At 44.0% G+C, this 16,185-nt stretch overlaps 1 protein-coding gene and 1 long non-coding RNA gene across 8 annotated transcripts in view; one reads left to right on the forward strand and one right to left on the reverse strand.

Annotated features, from left to right (window-relative positions):
* Ano2 (anoctamin 2) overlaps positions 1-15,902 on the forward strand; it is a 338,029-nt gene extending 322,127 nt beyond the window's left edge. For all 5 annotated transcript variants that reach the window (XM_076940592.1, XM_034512071.2, XM_076940594.1 and 2 more), the window contains 2 exons: positions 12,603-12,708; positions 14,991-15,902. In XM_076940592.1, the coding sequence (XP_076796707.1) occupies positions 12,603-12,708; positions 14,991-15,263 (379 nt within the window). In that variant the 3' untranslated portion in view covers positions 15,264-15,902. The remainder of the gene's footprint in view (positions 1-12,602; positions 12,709-14,990) is intronic.
* On the reverse strand, positions 7,209-11,495 carry LOC143443534 (uncharacterized). Of its 3 annotated transcripts, none has more exons than XR_013112618.1 (6): positions 11,390-11,495; positions 10,616-10,741; positions 10,238-10,370; positions 9,578-9,721; positions 8,337-8,516; positions 7,209-7,332 (listed from the first exon to the last, which is right to left on the reverse strand). It is a non-coding gene; the product is annotated as an uncharacterized LOC143443534 (long non-coding RNA). The 3 variants fall into 3 exon arrangements; XR_013112617.1 differs by having other exon boundaries at positions 8,337-8,499; positions 10,616-10,752; XR_013112616.1 differs by having other exon boundaries at positions 10,616-10,752.
* Positions 15,903-16,185: the final 283 nt, after the last annotated feature.

Consider the following 16,185-nt stretch of genomic DNA (forward strand, 5'->3'; position numbering starts at 1 on the left):
GTGTGGCAAACAAGGTCTGATGAGTCTGTTCAAGGCTGGGAAGGACACAACATGTGAGAAGAACACATGCAGTATTTAGTGTATTGAGACTGACTTGTATTCTTTGCTCTGGTGTTCCCCATTTCTAACCATTTTTCTACAAATGACCTTGGTGTTCTTTATGGCTGAGTGCCACTCTCTCTGTCTGTCTCTATCCCTCTGTCTCTCTGCCTGTCTATCTCTGTGTGTGTGTGTGTGTGTATGTATGTGTGTGTATGAATTCATATTTCCATTATTAATTCATCTGTTGATGGGCATCTAAGCTGATTCCATTTCTTAGTTATTGTGACTAGAGCAGTGACAAATATGGATATGCAGGGCCAGGCATGATGGCACATGCCTTTAGTACCAGCAGAGGCAAATGGATCTCTGAATTCAAAGGTAGCTTGACCTACATAGTGTGCTCCTGCTTGGAAATGTACACATGAATGACAAACCTGGACTGTTGGGTAGTTTTCTTATTTTACTTTTTTTGAGGGACTCCATGTTGATTTTCATCGAGGTGACACTAATTTACATTCTTCACACCAGCACTGTTTGTTTGTTTTGAGGGTAGACATTCTGACTATGGTGAGATTGGAATCTTAGTACAGTCTAAACAGTGGGCGTGTGCTCATGCTTTCCCTATGGGGCTCAGAGCCAGATGCTCCTAAGGGAGACACTTAAGCTCAGATCTATATGAGAGAGATGATTTGGTCATCCCAACTCAGACAGCTTAGCTTATTGACCTGTGATTTAAATCGATGACCATCCTCAATCAGCACTAACTTTAGATCTTAACTTAGTCAACCAAGAAAAGATGAAACAACAGTGACCAGGCGCCCAGCAGATCTACTTATTCATTCATATGAGCATAGATTTCTCAAAGGTTTTTACAGCTGGGGCTACAAAGTGCCCAATCTTCAGAAGTCCTCTTGCAGGTGGATTTCCTCCTACAGTAGGCACTGCCCAGGCTGCTAGATCTGGCTGGTTTGCCAGACTGTCCATGGTGCTGGATTTTGGTCTGTAGCTTCAACAGCTGTGTTCTTTAGCACAGAGGGTCTGTGCTGGAGCTGCAGGACATTTCTAGTAAGATATGGGTGTAACCATGGGCCTTTCTGTGCCCACCCCAGTTCCTGAGTAATGACATGGAGACTATATTATTTATAGGCTTTTGGCCTTGTACCTAAAAGTTGTTTCCTACTAGGTCATAATTCAATTGTCCCTTTATGCTAATCTAAGTTCTACCACATGGCTGGTTAGTTACCTCTCCTTCCGTCCTGGTCTGCTTCTTCCTCCATGTCTGGCTGGCTTAATCTCCCATGCCTGACTTTTTCCCAGAGTTCCTCTCTTTGGAAGTCTCGCCTTACTATTCTGCTTACTGCTACAAGCCATAGGCCTTTTATTTTAAACAATCAGAAGGTGATGTTTAAAATACTAAGGTAAGAGATGCTTGACAATACCAAAATCCAGCCTGGAATCAGATCTTTGTCGGTTCAGAAATCAGCATTTGAATAAGACAAGGATAATCTTTACACAAAAGCATCACTCCGACATATGGGTCTGCTCAAGTGTTGCCCACACAGTCAGCCAATAGATTTACACTAAACAAACAGGCCCTGAAAAGTAGCAATTCTAATATTTTTAGTAACTGGAAATAAATAATTTTATTAACTGGAAGTGATCGTGGAAATAGTCCCTCAATGCTTTAGTCTATCAAAAGGAAATCAAAAGAAACTGGTAAGACTTGGGAAACCTTGGAGTTCTCTAAGATTATAGATGTTCCTGGTGACAGATACTGACCTAAAGGTCAGATCAAGTTTCTCCAAGAGCACAGACTCCCAGGGTTATGTAGTAAGAACCAAGCCAAATACATCTGTCTCTTCAGCAGGTCTAGCATAACCTACCAGTCATAGAGCAAACACCATGGATCTTTCTTCCCCCATGACTCTAGATCACCCAGTAGCAGTTATGTTTTCTGAACACCATTGACTTTGATGTATCCACACTGGGAGCCTAGAGTAGGTCTAATTTTTAATGAAGTTTAATTCAATCAAACAAGTCAAAACCCCAATCTTTATCTCCCAATTCTACTTTAGTCAATTCAGACTGTACTTTAAAGTTCCACATGATTGATATCAGATGTCCTGACCAATCAAGTAGAGCTTATTCTACTCATCTCATACTGCAAAGTCTCGGGACCTGGAAGTGTTGTGAGGACATGAGTCAGGACATATAGGGTTGCGCTTCCTGCATCTGACTTAAGGTCTTTGGATTTTCCAACCAGTTATGCACAAAACTCGACAGTATCTTCATAGTTTCTATGCAGGTAGATGAAATTGTGGTGCGTGTATCACCTGTCAAAATTATCCTGAGGATGAGGAGATAGCACAGAGGGCAAAGCTGTTGCTGCATAAGTGTGAGAATCTGAGTTCCAATCCCCACACTCATGCAAGGCTTAACACAGTAGTGCGATTCGGTAATCCCAGTGCTCCTGCAGGAAGACAGTAGGCAGAGACAAAAGAGTCCCCTGAAGGTCATGGGCTAGCCAGGTATATAAGATGCCCAACAAAAGGCTATCTTAAAGAAGATGGAAGGCAAGGACTGATACCACAGGTTGTCCTCTGTGCTCCTGTGAACACAGAGATAACACACACACACACACACACACACACACACACATACACACTTACACACACACACACACACACACACACACACACACACACCGGGGAGGTGCTGGGTAGGGGAGATAATGAGGAAATGGAAAGAGAGATTTAATAAAAGAAACCCGCTGCCAATGAGAGACAGAACTATCAGGAGCATGCACAGGAGGTATACTTTAGTTCTATCCTGCCAAGAAAATACGTCTTCAGAAACAAATCATCCTAAGATCAAACTGGAATGACCTTTGGAACAGCCAGATTCAGTATCAGTTAGAACTGTGTGGTCATTGTGCTAATGTTTGAAACCCTGGTATAGGTTCTGTGATACAGAGCACCACAGTGCCTCCATCAGGAAGTCCAAATGAAGCAGCGGAGTAGGTGAGAAGAATGTTCAAATGCCACTCTAATAACTTCTTAAGGGGTCACTGTGGGGACAATACCTAACTCAGACTTAAATATTTGGGGAGAAGCATTCAAAAGAGATTGAAGATAAAGAATGAGGAATTCAGTGGTTATGGGAATAATCTGTTTTATGTTTTGGCTTTGTTTGAGATGCAGTTTTCTTGTGTAGTGTGACTGGATGAATAATTATAAAGCTTAGAACGATATGCTGGCTAATCTTGTGTCAACTTGACACACAAACTAGAAGTATCTGAGAAGAGGGAACCTTTATTGAGAAAATGTCACTATAAGATCTGGCTGTAAGGCATTTTCTTACTTAGTGATGGAATGGGGTGGTCCAGCTCATTGTGCGTGGTGCCATCCCTGGGTGGTCCTGGGTTCTATAAGAAAGCAGACTGAGCAAGCCATGGGAAGCAAGCCAGTAAGCAGCACTGTTGGGGTCCACACTAGCCCCACATTGGGGCAGCCAAAAAACGTCGCAGCCCAGGCAAAATGTTGAGGCCCAGGCCAACCCACGTTTGGGCAGCCACTGTATCCCGGCCCAAACTGCCCCTCCAGTCTGAGGGTCGGGGTTCAGCAAGAGCGAGGGTGAGGGCAGACTCTACCTAATGTCTGATGTGTCTGATTCGTCTCTCTATAGTCTGATCATGATCTGTTCTGTCTCTGCCTTTTATATGTCTAACTTCTAAGCCACACCTCTAAGTTACACCTTTAATCATGCCCTTAGGTCTTGTCTCTAACTCTGATCTCTATTCATTTAAGTCATACTCTTAAGTCACACACCTTTAATCTCACACACCTATAATCTCACGCACCTTTAATCTCAAGGTATCTAAACCAAGATTATCGGACTGTGCTCAGCTGTTGTAGGCTATTGTAATCCAAGTCTCATGTCAGGGTATATGGCTCAAGATGGCTGCAAAGCTGATAGCCGCTTTCTGCTAAAAGTCGGCCCCCAACACAGCACCCCTCCATGGCCTCCACATTAGCTCCTGCCTCTAGGTTCCTGCTCCGATTGAGTTCCTGTCCTTTGGTGCTGAGCAGCAATGTGGTAGTGTAAGCAAACCGAATAAACCCTTTCCTCCCCAACTTGCTTTTGCATTAGGATGTTTCATTGCAGCAATAGAAACCTCAATTAAGACATCAACACGCCTTTCCTCCTCTTCACACACACATGGGAATTTGAGTCACAAAAGAGTATATAAAGCTAATTGTTTTCTTAGTTTTAACTTAGTCATGAATCTTTCAGTTTTTGGTAGTGAAAAATATACTCAACAGTGAAAATGTAAAATCCATTGTGAAGCTCCAGAGCTTCAGAATAGTTATTTAGTGTAGAAGTTCACTGAGATGCACAGACTTTGGGACTGGTTTTTGCTGCGCAATGTTATTTACTTGCAAGTCTTTTATAATGTAGCACTAATATATCCTAAGAATTTTTTCTTTAAGATTTATTTATTTTATGTATGTGCATACACTGTCATTCTCTTCAGACACAGCAGAAGTCATCAGATCCTATTATAGGTGGTTCTGAGCCACAATGTGGTTGCTGGGGATTGAACTTGGGACCCATGGAAGAGCAGACAGTGCTCAACCACTGAGCCATCTCTCCAGCTCCAAGAAATATTTTTTAAAAGAGCCAGGATTACATGTGTTGGCTATTATTTCTGGCTTACAAATGGTTTTGTTGGAATTCCATATTCATATGGCTAAGTTTGTTTGTCTAGTGAACAGGACAAGGTTGGCAATCATAGATAACGGGGGCCAAAGGGGATGCTGGGTGGTGAAGGTGGTGTACGAAGAGCATTGTATTCAAGAGAGAAGCTAAAATGAGGAGGGAAAATAGATGTCAGATCCAGAACCTATTGGTCATAGTGATTTGTGTGTGTGTAGCCTTCGTGATGTTGTCTCTCTGAGTATAATTAAGGTGATTGGGTTGCATTGAAAATGACATGTCTTGTTCAAATATAAGTGGATGTCTAGGCAATAGTACAGTGTATGATCTAGGATAGTATGTCAAATAGGCCTAAGAAGGTTAAGGGGTGTTGATAGAAATAGCCACTTAATGTGGGTCTTATGAGAGAGTGACAGAGACAAAGAGAGACAGAGAGAGATACATACAGAGACTATGCATATGGTGGAGAGACCATAAATACTTTGGGAATCAGATGCAAGTTTGTAACCTATAGTCCAGCTTTATAAATTGCTCTGCAGCAGGAAATGCACTTTATATTGATTATCTGGCAAATAGCCTTGAGAACTTGATGGTCCTGGTTCTCAGTCATCACCAACCTCTGAGACAAATATAATCACATAAAACTGAGGTCTTGGTCTCCAATCCAACCTTACCTGGGGTAGAGGTTTTTAAAATGGCAGTAAGCATTAAGACATGTCTCTGGCTGCCCTTTTGCAATGTCAAAGAGAGGCAAAGCCACCATTTCTGGGGACATTCTCACCTCAGCTATTGAACTATTCCAACATGGCTCTTTCTTAAACTTTTCCAAGATGTTGGGCATCAAGCATGATTAGTGGCTATTTGACAAGGTCAAGCAGCCACCATGCACTGGAGGATGAATAGTGTCTCAGTTCCTGGCTCAGCAGGAAGGAAGCAGAGAGTTCACAGGGGCAAGGGCACACATGGGCACCATCACCCCAACTGGACTGTTTGGAGGTGTTGACCATGCAGACGTGGGCATCCTCAATTGGCTCCTGCTATGCTTAAGTGTTTCCATATCCCCAGGCCCTGTGCAAAGCCTTTGAAGAGACAACATCCGCCTTGAGTCTGTTGCATGTAACAGCAGAGGTAGCCCATTTTCCCAGGTGTCAGCTCCCTGATCTTTACCAACTGTTGCATTGACATGGTTCTCATTAGCCTCTAATTGCCTCTACTGTTTTCCTCTACCAACAGCCAGTTTCAGAAGGCATTTTAAAGTGGCTCAGATGGTCTGAAAGTATTGTACATAATTGTTTCAGCATTAATATGACATTCAATTCCAATGGGGCTATTTAAAAAGTTTTTTTTTTTTTCACACCACTGTTTGGAGTCAAGAAAGACATTCACTAAACTGATTCATTATAGACCTAACACTTCATCTAAGAAAAAGTCTTTCTTGATGATGAGTGATCAGCTTCTCAGTGTTGGCTCCCTCCTTCCCTTCAGCAATTGTGTTTTTGTGGGCTGTGGCAGATCTCACTGGCGCTGGCTACCCTATAGGTGAGGATGGACAGAGGATGGTGACAGCTAAGGGAGTCTCTTTCCCTCTCTGTCTATGCATTTGAGTTGGTTCAGATGTTAGATGTGCCCCTGAGGATGTGCTTGGATGCTCAGTACCTGGCTGGTGGTGCTCTTCTAGAAGGTTGCCAAACTCCTGAGAGTGGGGCAGGCATCTCTGGAAGAAGTAGGTCACAGAGGTTTGAGGTTTATGGATCTGTCCTACTTCCTGTCCAGTGTCTACCTGCTGACAGGATTAGGTGTGAACACATTTCTATAGCCTTCCTTCCCACCATGGTGGACTGTCTCCTCACATACTGTGAGCCACAGTGACTCCCTTCCCTTTCTTAAGTGGCTTCTGTCAGGTATTATGTCACAGTGGTGACAAAACCAAGTAACAGAGCCTTGGTTTCTATGTCTGTAAATGTGAGGGCTTTCCAAAAAATCTAATGGTTTATTAATATATGAATATAGTGTATAAAAATCTGAAACACCGAAGGTCCCTGCTGTAGCACTGTTCTACTTCCAGCTGAACCTCTGTGCAAATCCAGCATCTTCCAACAATAAGCAGGTGGCATGTGTGTGAACCTTTCCCCTATTTTTCTATATCTTTAACATAATAGAAATTGCAGAACCTTGAAGTTATCGTTTCATGGGTTTGTCTCATAGCAATGAGTTTGTCTCATAATTTGAGTTAATGGAAACCTCATTTCTTTAGGTAATGCCCAAATTTAACACCATGCATGCAGTTTTTCACAAAATAGTATTAATGTAGTTTTAAAACTAAAATACAATGTTGACTTTTTTAAAAAAAATCAGTTTTACCTGTTACATGGAGGTCTGCCCCAGTTAACACTGTAATGTTGCTTTTGAAATCTCAGTATAAAACACATCAGAGTCAACTAATTATTGCCAGTAATTACATCTTTTTAAACTTATGCTAGGAATGTAATTCAGCAGTAGAGCACTTGCCTGGCATACACAGAGTCCTTTGGTGACAGCTCCAGCGCTGCCACGGTATCGAGCTTGGTCGTAGGCCTGGGGGATTAAAGAAAGACTCATTCATTATGAGAGAATGCCAATGCCTTTACTGGGCAGGTTCAATATATACACCAAGCCAGGGAAGGAAAAACAAACTCAGGAAAAACCAGGAACTCAACTGGGGGGCAATAGGATGTCAAGTGTAAATTCCCTTCCTGGGGCACCATGCCTTAGTCAGGATGTTTTTGATCCTAGAGGAACTGCAGAACGTTACTTAGTAGACAGCAGCACACAGAAAGTCTCAGCCAGGGCATGGCAGTCCTTCGGGGTCCTATACTTGGGTACCATTCCTAGCACTGCAGAAAAATGTATGAACTTCTTACAAACATAATTATGTGTATACATATCTATGTGTAAAAGGAAAGGAACCCTAGACTTTTTCTTCCAGGAGACAATACTGTGTCCCTCCCACCCTTTTGTGTGTAAACTTTTAAAAATCACATTAACTTAAGTTGTCTTATCTCACTGTGTCTTCCTTTAACATTGAGTATACATGCATACCTGCACATGTGTTTTCCATGCTTGGGCTGGAAGGCAGCCATGTCCCTTCTGGGTCCTTAGCCCTGTGGTACACAGTATACTGGTACCTCTTTCTGATTTAGACTGCTAAGGTTCAGAGACACAATGTACCTGACTCATGTACAAGGCAGAGGCACTCCAATGCCATGTGTCCTGTTTAGATGACCTAGTTGTCTCATGAGTGAAAGTCTGTCTGTCTTGGAAGACTCAGAAACAACTCTTCAAAAATAATATTAAAGCTCAAGGACAATAAAGCAGAAACGGAAGAGGGGTGAGCATCTCCAACTGATGTGGCTGACATTAAAATATTGCTTCCCTTTGGGGGAGGCATGGGCATGCTGGGAAACTGAGGCTGCCCAGAGAAGACTGTCAGGTGTTGGGGGTCATATGACAGAATGGGAATGGACTAGAAAAAACCTGTACTTCCCAGGTCTCGGGGCATCCTCCATCAGTCAGAGTCACTTCTGTCTTGTGCCATTTACCTGAGTGTGATCCTAGAGAAGGCCCCTGTGGCTGCCAGCACCTCTGTGGCCACCAGTGTCTGCCACCTCTGATGGTTATCAGCATCATGGATCTGGGACTTGAGTGTTCTGAAATCTTTTCCGGAAGTCAGGAGGATTAAGAAGGGTTGTCTGTGTGCCCTGTCTAAAGTCATAAGTCACCTTTAGCAAAGGAAAGAATAGTTACTATAGGTCTGCAATCTGTTATCTACAAATCCAAAACATGAGGCTCAAAGAAGTCTGAAAAGGTTTGGGTTGATATTATATCACAAATGGAAAATTAAATACTATAAAACATTGCTACATGAACATGCGATGATTTAAATGTAGTGTATAAAACTATCTTCACTTTATCTGAACCATCAGTGAATTTCACATTTTTGCTTCAGGCCTATTCCCAAGATGCCTTAAATGTAATCAAGTATTCCAAAGCAGGAAGAAATTCTGAAATCTCTAATCCTTCTAGTACCCAGCATTTCAGATAAGGGACAAGGACCAGAAAGTGTGTTGAATTCTTTGAGTTGGTACAAAGCCACACTGGGAAGAAAGGTTCAGGCTAATGCAGATGAGAACACTGGGTCTCAGAACATGCAGTAACGTGGGCGATGACTGTGTTAGTCATCTTTTTGTCATTGTAACTAATACCTGGAATGAGCAATCTATAATTAATAAAAAGAAAGTGTTGATATTGGCACTTGATGTTTTGGAGATAATTTTCTGGTGTCAAGGAAACATGTCATGGAAGGAGCATGCGCTAGAGGAAGCAAGAGAGAAGAGGAAAAGGAAGAAGGGTCTCACAACCTTTCACTCTCCAGTTGACCAAAGGACTTCCAATGAGTCCCCACCACTTTAAGCTTCCACTGCCTTCCAACAGAGTGACAAGGGGCCAAGACTTTAACACCTGGGACTTTAGAGAACAGTCAGGAAGGACCAGAACCTCAAGTGTTGGAAGTAGCTTCAAACAGTCACTTGTTGTCTTAAGAACACACACTTCCCTCAGCTCTGGACTTACAAAACCAGTACCACAGATCATTACCACAGCAATTTGAACAATGAAGCCTATTTGCCACCTGTCTTTTAAAGATACTTCCATTCTTAAAGCTAATTGTCTCTTTGTTTAGCAAGTGTCTTCTGGCTACTTAGAGAAAACCGTTGATAAGCCTGACTCCTTAGGCTCAAATTTCAGAGGAAAAAAAAATAAATATTATGTAACCCGAACTTACATTGGCATGTAAACAACCAATTATGTACCCAGTGGCACAAGCTTACTGGAATCCGTGCTCTTCAAAAGATGAATCATGGTTCATTAGCGGATTGTGAAATCACTTCAATGGGTCACAAACAGCCTTTGGAAGGATTGGGACAGACTAGAATGGGACGGAGGAAAGAACAGACCAGGGTAGGCCAGGGTAAGCTACAGCAAGGGATCAATTCATCATATACAGTAAAGTTTACATTCTGCGTTATATTCATTTCAGTAATAGATACGTCTACTCATTAGTGTAAAGTAAGTTGTTATTACTGTAGGTCAGAGAGTTACTTTAGAAAGGAATGTGGGACATAAGCGTGTCAAGTCCCTTACCACTATTTTCTGTGGCGTGGCTTTCCCTTCAGTGGAGCCACCCTTCACTCCTCTGCATAGAGTTTCAGGTTGATCGCTGTAGACAGATCTCTGCCAACCCCCTGCCCCACCACCACCACCCCAGATCCTCCATCTCACCGATGTGCCTGTTAGATTCAAAACATGTTTTGAACATCAGGGGAGGGCAGAGCAACAATCCTAAAAACCCTGGTAAGTTAGTAGCTGAGTTTGGAAGCTGAATTCGATTATTTATGGATTCTTTTCAGACTGGAAGGGGAGGAGTAGGCAGTGACTCTCATACCAAGCTCAGTGAGCAGCTGTTCCTTCACAGCCAGCTTTCCTTGTAGCCAAGGGACTGGGCTATGCCTGGGGAGGAGGTCGTAGTAAGCAGCAGCAGGGTGGTACCCTCCTCTGGCGCTGGAAAGGAGCAGACCCTGTTTTACACAGAGCAGAAAAATAGGTAAATCTAAAAAAGGTTTTTCTCCATTCCCAAGACAGCCTATTCATTTGACTCACGTGCTTTCCCTCCCCCTGCTGTCTCCATGTCTCTGTCTCCCCCCCCCCTTCTCCCTCCCTCCTCTTTCCTCTCCGCCCTGGTCTCTCTCCTTTTCTCTACTAGCAAGCAGTCTGCGTAGCTTTCCCTGTTCTGTCCTCAGCCACGGATGATCTGAAGGAATACCTTGGTGCTCTGCTGGGCTGCAGTTTAGCTTTACTTTTCAGCCAGATGTCAAATCAAGCTTTGGGACAGCTGCGATCAGCTGTTGGAGGTGGGGGTGCCAGGCAGTGAGGTGGGAGCTTCTGGCTTCTGGCCAAGCCCTAGTGGAAAGATCAGTGTCTGTCGTAGAAAACGTGTCCCTTTCTGTTGCTGACTCCATTGCTCCAGTGTTTTCTTTGTGTATACATCTCTTTCTTCTACTGCAGGTATTCTATCCTCCCTGCACCTATTCCTTGTAAGCTGGAAGGCATCGCACTAATACACAAACCTTTTGCAACATTAGTTTCTTCGTGACAAGGGAAAGGACCCTCCATTTATGACCCCACTTCAACTTGAGCTGTTGATAAGGTGCTCTGTGATAGTGAGGAAGAGCCTGAGTCCCGCTAGACTTACATCCTCACTTTCCTCTGCTTCTTACTGGCCTTGAATCCCTCCCAGGCCATATACTTGAATTCTGTGTCTACCAGGTTCCTACCATGCATGCAATATGGGATACTTGCATGAGTCTGTTAAGAGGATTAAAAAGCAAATATGTGGAAAAGTCTTTTCTTTTGCTCAGGGCTATATACATGTTATGTGTCCTGTCCTGCATAGGATGTCTCTCCCTGGGCAGAGTCTCTTACTCTGCCTTCCTTAGCAGACAGACAGACAGACAGACAGACAGACACACACACACACACACACACACACACACACACACATACACACACACTACTGGGTAGTCTGATACCATCCCACCTCTTTCTCCATCCTAAGGGTTGCCATTGGAAAACTTGCTGAATTCCATCAAGAGAATGGGTCTGTGAATGGTCACGGTGCTGCTAAGAACCCTTGTCATTTTTCCAGGTTTAGAAATTGAGTTCTCTGTGGCATGAGTCATTGCAGAATAGGGGTGAAAGGTCAGAGACAGAAAACAAAACATGCTGTTTCTCTGCGGGCCTGAGAAGGAGGCGGAAACTCATATCAGGCATTGATACTTGATAAAACATATCAGCAAGTCATTAAGATAATTAACGAGGAAGACTGTTGAGCAATTGTGGTTATTTATGACCCCCTCCTTCCCCCCAATTCATTCAACCTTTTGCTTGGGCTAGTTGGCTTTCCCTTGGCTTCAGTGATAAAGCTGGAAGTCCTGGCTACCTTCAAAGCTGTTGCTTGAGAAGGACCCTGTTAGTGCCCATGTCTACATGGGATCCAGAGACTGCTACATAGCACCAGATGAGGCATCTGGGAACTCCCATCAGATAACAGGAGCCATGAAGGCCACATGGACCCCGCTACTCTCCTATGTGAGCTCCGCTGAGAATGACATCCTGACACCAGAGGTATTGGGGAGAAGGAACAGGAAAATACATCTCTAGATTGACTTTTGTGGACTTTGATTTTTTTTTTGCTTCACAGACAGTTATCGATTGGTCTGTGGATTTCTGCTGTGTCTTCTTTCCCAGGTTTAACAGCCAAGAGCTCAACTGTTGTTCAAATCTTGAGATTTTATCCATAGAAGTATCTGCTTTCCTTCAGTCTATACTGACTCTACTACTTATTTATATTTTAATTTTACATATTTGGTTACTTAGTTTATATTCATGTGTGTGCACGGGTGTATGAATGTGCATGCATCTGAGTGCACGTATGTACACGTGTGCACATGAATATGGAGACTAGAAGCCAACCTCAGGTTGTTCCTCAGGTGTCCATCTTAGTTCTTAGAGATGGCATCTTTCAGTGAGACCTAGGGCTTATCAATTAGGCTAGGCTAGTTAACAAACATGTCCCAGGAATCTGCCTGTCTCTGCCTTTCCATTGCTGGGATGACAATCAGATGCCACCACTCCACCTTTATAGAGCCAAACTCAGGCCCTCACACTTGTGCAACAAGTACTGACCAGCTGAGCCATCTCCCCTATCTCTGTCACCACTCAGTCTGAATACCCTATCTTTCTCTGGGCAGGTTCAAAGATTATCGAGAGCCACCTTGGGCACCAAACCCATACGAGTTTTCTAAGCAGTACTGGTCTGTTCTGTCTGCTCGTCTGGCCTTTGTTATCATTTTCCAGGTGAGTATTCAGGTGAAGACAAACCAGTTAGGATGCAAGCTGCCCAGGTGAAGACACTCCTAGTGCACTACCTGTCGCTCATAGTCAGATGCTTAAGATACAGTCACTCTTAGTATCTGGGTGTGTATGGGTATTAAAGGTGGCTTTAATACCTCTGTGAGACACCCAAACTAAGGATGCTGAAATCCTTTGTAACAAATGACATCACATTTTCATGTAGCCCACCAATATCTTCTCATATATTTTAAATCATTGCTAGAGGACATGATAACTAATGACATGCAAACTCAGTGTGGACAGACCTAAGAAATACTGACAAGCACAAGCATGCTGGTGTGGTTTTGGACTGTTATTTTTGATCCATGGTTGGTTGAATCTGAGCATGGTGGGCAATGGATACAGAGGCTCACTTGTGCTTCGTGACATAGGGAACTTTACATGGGGCAGGCAGCAATAACTGCAAAGCCAGAGGATTCCCCAGAGAGAGCTTCTTTGAATGGGTAGACTTGGCCGAAAGATAATAAAACTCCAGAGGAAAGTTATCAAACAGATGTAGCGTTAAGTAGCAAAGTGGAGATACCTGCCCATTTAAACTGGAGAAGAAGAAAGGAAAGTGGAGAGCCATTGAAACCAGAGTCTCAGTACTGGGACAGACAAACAGCACATCCCTTCTGTCAGCCTGAGAAAGGGCTCAAGTTCGGAACCCTTCCTCCTGAGCTCCTGGGTCACTCCTTTGTTAGCATTGTTCACCATGGAGACATCTGGCTGGAGGGGTCTGCAGAGTCATCTAGCCACCCCTGGAATGAATAGCAAACTCGAGCTCGGTGATTCCTATCTTCGACAATAGCCACAGCTCCAATTGCGTCGCTGAGATTCTCTGAGCTCCAGGGCCTCCCATTCCCACTCAGGGTCTTGTTGATCTTTGAGCAGAGGCCAGAGCACAAAGCCAGATCCTTTTCTCTCTAGCTCCCTTGGCTTTTGTATTCCCTAAAGGCAGGTCTCTGGGGGGCTCTAAGGTATCCTGCCCCTCAGATTCCTGCCCAGGATGTGGAAAAGCCCACCGGCTAATCTTTCACCTACAGAAGACACTATTCTTCCCCTATAGAGATGGGATGATATGTTTGAAAAATTGCCTAGACGTTCCCCTGCTGTTCCCCCTACCCCACCCCCTGCAGACATTTCCTCACTTGCCCATATGTCACATGTCATGGGTCACTCACATCGGTGGTAGGTAGAGGAAAAGCCTAAATACCTGGGAGCCTCTGAAAGCCGTTGTTCCCAAAGCCTTCTCTTGAGTTCCCAGGAGCATGATGTAAATTTAATTCAAGGCCCGTTACTGCCTTAGTTTCTTAGAGGGGAAAGAGAAGACACACAAGCATATAGTTCCCAGACAGAAAATCATCACAAGTTGAGGAATGTGCTGGGTGAATGTGTAGGAAGGATAGACTTGATAGATGAGCAAGAATCAGAATATGTTAGCTTGAATTGGTCCATGCCAGGCACCATAGCCTGATATTCATCACTCACAGAGAAACTGATCCCAGGAAAGACTTTCCTTGTCCACCTGTATATCCCAGAGATGGACTCAGTGGGAAATCTCATGTAAGTATATACAATAGCCTTGGATCAACCAAAGAGAACTGAATGCAGAGAGTCCCTGGTGTCCGCAGAGTGAGGAGACTGAGCTGTAGGGAGTTGGGCTAAAGCCAGATCAATGAAAAAGCCTAAGCTCCTAACCTAGTATTGAGGACAGAAGATACAGAAGGGGAGATGAATGGAGGAATTGTCCAAGGGGCAGTCCTATAGAGGCCACTGTGCTCTGTGGACATGTCCTTAAAGGCCCCAGTCTAGAGCAAGTCTAGAAGTGTGAGGACCAAGGATATGTGAAGACACTGTAGACAGTGAAACAGTATAGTACATGGCTTCCTGACAGGAAGACATGTGAGGTAGCTGCCACTTACCATGTCTTGCCACTGCCAGTATTTCATCAGGACTCATAGCTGCTCCAGGGGTAGGTTGAAGTTGTAGTAATTTTACTAATGGGACACCATTACCAGTGAGGACACCAAGGGACATTTTGGCTCATTGGTAAAGATCATTCAGCCAGTAAGTTGCCTAATACCCTGTTCTGTTTCTTCTTTTCTCATCAAGTCTTCAGTACCAGGGTAGTCCCTATGAAGGGGTCAAGGTGTGGACAGTGGTAAGCTAGTGTCCACTATGACCTAATGTATCACAACACCATGCCAAGGCTCACCATTCATGTCTCTTTCTTGTCTTGGCAGAATCTAGTGATGTTCCTGAGTGTCCTCGTGGACTGGATGATTCCGGATATTCCCACAGACATTAGTGACCAGATCAAAAAAGAGAAGAGCTTGTTGGTTGACTTCTTTCTGAAGGAGGAGCATGAGAAGGTCAAGCTGGCTGACGAGCCCACCCAGAGGAGCCAGGGAGGTGGGGATAAGAGCCGGAGGAGCCGTGCAGCCAGCTCTGCACCATCAGGCCGGAGCCAACCAGGCAGCATAGCATCCTCAGGGTCCCAGCACACCAACGTATGAGGCGTTGGGAGCAGAGGAGGGCATGTTATGGAGAAACGCATGCATACACCATATGTTCCTATAAGACAGTGGCACCTCTTTTGCTGGGAACTGGCTTATGGGTGTCTCCAAAAGAAAGTTAAAGAAAGGAAAATAGAGTGAGAGAGTGCAGGAGAGAAGGGAACCATACAGCTTCGGAGAAACCAGAAGCTTGAGTTTCTTTTAGGTTGATTTTGAGCTGTGTCCTTTCAGGGAGTTGGTACCCCTTGGGGGTCGCTTCACCATAGAATGCTCTGGTGTTCTTTCTTGCACTTCGCCATCATTTTAGGTGAAAGAAGTACAGTGAGGGTCTCATCCATCCTAGCACCCAATTTAACTGATTATTACCCCCTTCCTACTGTCACCCTGAAATACCCTCTCAGAGACACTTGTGACTGGGGCCACCACAAGGCTGGCAGATGCATATGAAGCTGCAGGACTTCTTTCTGTGGTCACTGGACCTGGTGGTAAGGAAGAAAGGTCTTATCCAGGCTTGTCTGCAGGTTATGTGACAAGGATGCATACAGTGTGACTAACCACCGTTTTATGCAAGTTCAGGTTTAAAATAAAATAAATGGAGTCTTTTTTTTAAAAACAAAACAAAACAAAACAAAAAACCAACACATCTCTTGTCTTTGATGTTATATTTCTTCTCCTCCCCCTCCATCTTTTCCCTCTTCTATCCTTTCCTTTTTTTTCTACTTCCCTCCCTTTCTTCCTTTCTCAAGCTCTGCTCTCATAAAGCAGGCAATAGAAGAGAGAACGTTCCTGTCTGGCAGAGCTTACGTTCTGGGCACAGGTGATGAAGCAACTGCTCTGTAGTAATTTTAGATAATGGTAAATGCAACGGAGAAACACTAGGTAGATCAGAGCGAACAGGAAGCACGGGGACACAGAGAGTGCG

Source organism: Arvicanthis niloticus, chromosome 9 (genome assembly GCF_011762505.2).
Source record: "Arvicanthis niloticus isolate mArvNil1 chromosome 9, mArvNil1.pat.X, whole genome shotgun sequence".
NCBI classification, from domain to species: Eukaryota; Metazoa; Chordata; class Mammalia; order Rodentia; family Muridae; genus Arvicanthis; species Arvicanthis niloticus.